Source organism: Branchiostoma belcheri, unplaced genomic scaffold (assembly GCF_001625305.1).
Source record: "Branchiostoma belcheri isolate BF01 breed outbred unplaced genomic scaffold, Haploidv18h27 scaffold76, whole genome shotgun sequence".
Taxonomy (NCBI): Eukaryota; Metazoa; Chordata; class Leptocardii; order Amphioxiformes; family Branchiostomatidae; genus Branchiostoma; species Branchiostoma belcheri.
In genome coordinates this window covers 1,079,490-1,085,489 of record NW_017804420.1, presented here as the reverse complement: position 1 = coordinate 1,085,489, position 6,000 = coordinate 1,079,490, and the positions used below count along the sequence as shown (strand labels likewise).

Below are 6,000 nucleotides of genomic sequence, written 5' to 3'. Positions count from 1 at the left end.
TATAAAGTCCCCCTGCCCCACCGAATCTGCTTGGAGATTAAGCCTTGTTAGCTTTGTCCCCTATGTTGGCAGGGGAGCAAGCAGTGGGGAGCAGACAAAAGCAAACAACGCTGGCATCCAGGGTACTCTAGAAGAGGATAGTAAAGAAAAAAGCTTAGCATATATAGTATCTGTGTCACAAATTTATCAAATTCATTAGACAACTAATGTGTTAAAATCACACACACAAGAAAATGTGTTCCTTATAGTAGGAAACATTTGATTCCTTGGTTGGCCATGCAGTCTGTGGCTCTCCCAAGACAAGTACAATTGTACCAAACATGCCACGAGGCATCCCACAGAAGAATGTTTGGGAAAGTTGGTATTTTGGGAAGACATGACAGACTTGCCAGTTGGAATGAAGTTCCACTTTTTATTGACCTGCAGGTCCGAAATCAATACGTGTGAGGAAGATGGCGTGGTCGTGGTGGTCGCTGTCGTCCAGGTCCTCCGTCTGCACGTCGTGCGCCCATCTGCAGACCTGCTCCAGACTGCGCGACGGGTTCCCGGGGACCACCATGTTAGACTGGACAACACGGGGAAGAGACAGACTCAGTCTTTGACTCAAACTGCTATTTGCTTAGCCTGCTAAAACTGTTCTCCAAGCAGCCCTCCTACTGATTAGCCTTCTAGACCCTTCACGGTGTACAAAAAGCGTAAAAACAGTAAAAACAAACCACCACTTTATGGCAACTACCTGTAAGCCAATGAAATCAGCCCCTACTAATATCACTGTCTGATGTTATGACTTGTCTTTGTTCTGTCAAGTAAGTTTTCTCTAATATTACCAAACTTTTGATTGTTCTAGACTAGAGTTCAAGCTTTTCTATTGTGTTGTTGCAATTGTTGTAATTGCTGAAATATACATGTACTCTTGACTTTCAATGTGTCAAGAAATTGAAGTGCTGTTTTTACAGTATTGTAAATGTTATTAAAAAAGCCACTGCATAGCAGATAAATGTTAGGCATGAAACAACAAGACCTAATTCGTGTGTCCTGACATTGCATCATGTCACAGCATTTAAACACAGATGTTCTTACTGTTGCTGGATCCAAAAGAACCATCCGCACCAGGCACACGTTAACATGGGCTCCAAGGGACCGGTGGTGGTAGAGCTCATTCACCTGAAAATATCAGCAATGCTTTATTATGTAAATTGTTTTCAAGGAAATTTTAAAAATAACACTTTGTTCACTAACATTACAGCTTTTGATTGTGTTACTAGTAACGTTACACTTTGCAAAATTTCTATATTCTTTGAAGAAATTTTGATTTGCATTGGAAGTTTCACAGAAAAAGATGACCTCGACTTCTTCTGTGTCAAAAACATTGTAATATCTCATGTTTATACAATGTAGGTGTCAAACTCTATATGTATGTTTAAACGTTACACGAAAGCTGTACTAGTGTATTATGAGCTGACTTCTAACATTAGTTCAGGCCTCTGACAACTTACTATGTTCATGATAGTCAGCAAATAGATCTGAATATTTTCATATCCATGGAAAGAGACGACGGAGTAGTCTGCTGTCAATAGAACTTCCACATTCTTGTCTCTCACTGTGTCATGGCGCTTGTGTCTCGAGTTGTCTTCTGAAAAATAAGACAGGTACACTTTACACAGAACACGGGGATGAGATTATGATTTAGGCCACAACAATTTAAATCACTTGGCTCCCAAATTTGCCAGTTCATTTTTGTCTGCTTTGAATAATCAAGCCCAAAATGCTCATATTTTGGAACCAACAACTAAAGTAAGTCCTCTAAGTTTCTTCATTTATCAATTACTGTATGTATTAATAAAAGCTGAAACCTCGTTACCACGGTATTCAAAATATCGAATGAACCTAGTAGCAGTATCCAGTCTGATTATACTGCTGCGGGGGTCCCTGACACGGGTGGGCAGCAGACTTGCTAGTCTTCACACCACGTATGTTAATTTATGGCTACTGTTGTAGCATCTTAATCCAATGAAATTACATACAACATTACACACACGTGCTTGGGAAAATCGTAACGCTATCTGACTGCCTGGCATTTCTGGCAGTGGTAGGGGAGAGCTAACTAAAGCAGGCTGGCTGCTGAAACCTGCCCTTCCAAACATAACATCACAAGCCAACTTCCATCAACAGACGGCCTTAAGCAGGCTTATCCAGATTTGGCAGAAGGGGGTATTTGTACTGGTAATCACCGTAATACCGTCTTAACACAGAGTGGCTGGTTAAAACACACAAAAACATTCTTGAAATACATCCCAAGTTTTAAACCGTGGGATGCACTCGTACATGTACACATACATCTAGTCTGTTGCGAAAAAAAATCCCTGAAGACATAATAGGTAATTTTACCTTCAGGTATACTTATAGTGGGCCATTGCATGGTATCCCCCTCCAGGCTTGTGTGTTTTCTGTGTATGACATGCTCTCTGTGATCCGTTGATGAATTGTAAAGTGGCTGAATGAAGAAATTGTTCCCTTCTGAGTGAATCCATCCTTCCTGGAATGAATATCAACATATGTGCTTTGGTGAAATGGTAGACAATTAAAGCATTAGGAAGAAAATTAATATTTGCCAACCTATGCAGAATGTTTCCCTATTATAATTTATAGGTTATTTATTTTTTTCAACATTGTTACTCAAAATACAATTCATGACACTTGGTAGTAAGATTACTTACTCCCTAAGTTATATACTTGTCTGTCATGAATTTGAAGTTGTGATCATGCCTTTTTTTGGTATGCAAATGACGTCATAATGTGCATAATTTATATCCACTGAACTGTTCTCCACAAAGCTGCAATTTCAGAGAGATCTGCTAGATGGCTCAATTTTCATCACATCTTCTTGACCTCAAAAGGCTAGTAGTGCCACCCAGAGTCAGAACAATAGCATGTTGAAGATACAAACAACTGCAGATGTTTTGGTCTACTGACAGGCAGGGAAACATTCGCGTGACTCTCCAGACAATGGCACAGGCCTGGGCCAGACGACACTGTTCACTGTGCCATGGCGGGGCGGTCTGGAAGGTTTGTCAGGTATGCGCCCACAGTTGTTTTACCAAATTCACACGCGAGGGGTTGAAAGCTGGACCTGATTATCTCAGACGGTTTAGCCCAGATCTTTGAGAAATGGTACTCACCAGGCCTCGGCAGTTGGTAACTGCCACCGAGGAAACAGACGCGTTGTTTAGATGTCCTCTGTAGAAGCAGCGGTCCTTTATTCTCTCCTTACGGGTGGTATTCCCTTCCTGCCACTCGACCGTGGCCTTCGGGGCGATAAGTTTATCATTTGGTTCAAGCCTCAAAAGAAAGTCAGACTTGAAAGCCTTGAATGACACATACAAGTTTCTGTCGCCATTCAGACTCCTGGCATGCCTCGATGACGACTTCAAGTCGTAACTCAGGAACCTCCCCTCGGAATCGGACAGAAACGGAACAAAGACTTCATGGTCCCCGTTGTCTGTCGTCATTTCCAAGTCACCTAGTAACGGCATCCAAGAAATTGGGAACAGATGACCCGTGTAAATATGGAGCAAGGTTAACTCACACGGGACCTCAAGTCGTCTTTGTGAAAAGTAGGCTAAAGTTGACTGACACCTTGGCATTCATTGACTTCTCAGTACAGGCTATCAAATGTTTTTTTCCCAGATTTTTATCGTTTTTTATCTATCAAATTGACTTTGATAATAATTAGACATAACGCTATATCCTCAGAAGGGTTCAAATGAGCACGTACCTCTAAACCTGAGTGAGACGGCGCCCCCCTGTGAATAAAAAAATCCCATATGAACTTCATTAAACGGGCGTAGACATCAAGATTCCAGGCTAAAGTCAACAATGTCATTACAGGCGATTGTTCGAGCACAGAGGTGCAGTAAAGATTGACACGTCTTGAATTACTGCTACGCCAGACTATCAACAACAACAGACACAACATTGATCAGTAGGATTTGTGGTTTGGGGCGGTGTGAAATCAAATTATCTCGGAAGTTTACCTGATCTGACAGAAACAAGCAGACACAGGCCAGGGCGGGGAAGAATGAGAGCATCTCAGCTGCAAGTCTACCGGCCTTTTCCTGCCAGAGTCGGTGCCGCACGCACGATGAGCCGGGGTGACACGGCGCGAGTGTGCGACACGTTACACGTCCACTTCTACCTCACCGCCACCGCCCGTCTTCACGCAGTCTGCACGCCGCCATGGTCCAGTCACGGGGGCAGGCATGTCTTTCGACGGGAAGTAGAGTAATTCCACATGGCCACGTCACCTAGTGTTACACCGAGCTACGTGTTGCCCCGTATGGTGCAGACCACGCCGCTCCCCGAGCACAAGGACAGCTGCCACATAAACAAACTGAAAGCTGACCGACGCAGTGGGAAGTCATTAATCTGCAACCAATGCAGGACGAAACTGTCCGCACAGATATGACATATTTAAATTTGAAAAAAATTAAGATTTTTACAACTTCACAACGCACATTCGCATCTATTATGTTATTGTCATATTTCACTTTGAAGTATCGATGAGATGGGCCAGAACTTCGACAGGGGTGTCGAAAAAGTCACAGTTGCGATGTCAAATTGAATTGCTATAATAACTTATATAAAGTGAGAAGGTTGTGGTTTCCGTCGCATTTGGTTTGTTGTTATGCACATAATGCAGAATGGAAGAATAATGCAAATCAGAATAATGCAAATTAGAATAATGCAAATTAGGAAACATTTGCATTATCAATGGGTGACTGCTGTAATATTGAATTTGTGACTTTGTCTAAGTTTGCAGAAAGATTGTATGGGTATAATCTATTAGATTTGGAATAGTTTGCTGCGCTAACCGCCAACCACTTGCACCATCAGCCCAAAGCCATCAACCTTTTCTTTTTTCGCAGTTTACAAACCTGCTTTCTAATACATTTGTAGAAGGTTGTAAAAAGATGAAAGACTGATCGAGTATGCAACAATACTAGTACGAAATTGCACCAACTTCCCCCTACCAACAACGTACTGTCCCCAGTAGCTCCCTGCATGATCTTCCTCAGGACTTCCTCATCCACGTGCCTCATCAGATCGCTGAAGGTCATTTCAGTATACGGTGAAAGTATCCATAGTACAGCAAAGTACAGTATACAGTATGGCGATGTGCAAGACGGATAGTACATAAATGTTCAAGCAGTACTCTCGATCAGCACCGCATCACTAAATAGCAGCGCATTGCACGCTTTACAACACTTACAGCACCGCACCGCACAGCACACTGTATAGTACAGTATACTCGTAGCACACTGATAGCACCGCATATAGCATACTATGATGTACAGCATCGCATGGCACATTATTTAGCACCGCATATTACTTTATGACGCACATGCAGTCCCTGCTGCCTACTACATGTGCCGTGATTGAAATACATCGTGAAAGTACTTCAACAACATCTAACGACATGGAATTATACAGCATTCATCCATCGATACGTAGTGAATGTCATGTAAAAGTAAATTATCCATCTGAGAAACTGCTTCAAGTTCCCACCACGAACCCCGCAGCTCTCTGCCCAGACAGACGCGACACGTGTGACTTTCGCCACTCTGGGGACGAGCTGGAAAAGGGGAAAGCTATAAAAGTGGCGACCACCTTGGCCGTGAACTCCGCAGGCGGAATATACCGCAGACGTTATTCTAGGCGGCGGGCCAAACCTGCTCCTGAGAAAGGGCCTGAGAATCTGTTACTTCAGTGGGTGTTATGCTCCAGTGAAGCGTTCGTCAGTTCCGAACTTCGCACAGACGCACAGTTTGCGACCCATGTCCATCTTTAGGCGACTGACGCGCGTCCAGGCCTGTACGTGTGCGAACCTGCGGTCTCAGATGATGCCCTGTTTGTTCTTCGTGGCGTCGTCTGCAGTTTCGGATACAGTTGACTGATGGCAGGACTGTTAATTCTCTAGACCAAACGTCGTCTTCTCAACGT

At 43.3% G+C, this 6,000-nt stretch overlaps 1 protein-coding gene across 1 annotated transcript in view; it reads right to left on the bottom strand.

The window, feature by feature from the left end:
- LOC109485510 (A disintegrin and metalloproteinase with thrombospondin motifs 3-like) overlaps positions 1 to 4,394 on the bottom strand; it is a 15,380-nt gene extending 10,986 nt beyond the window's left edge. Inside the window, 7 exon segments of the mRNA XM_019789197.1 lie at positions 421 to 565; positions 1,081 to 1,164; positions 1,497 to 1,633; positions 2,389 to 2,536; positions 3,180 to 3,520; positions 3,776 to 3,803; positions 4,035 to 4,394. Coding sequence (XP_019644756.1) covers positions 421 to 565; positions 1,081 to 1,164; positions 1,497 to 1,633; positions 2,389 to 2,536; positions 3,180 to 3,520; positions 3,776 to 3,803; positions 4,035 to 4,088 — 937 coding nt within the window. The 5' untranslated portion in view covers positions 4,089 to 4,394.
- Between the last annotated feature and the right edge of the window lie 1,606 nt (positions 4,395 to 6,000).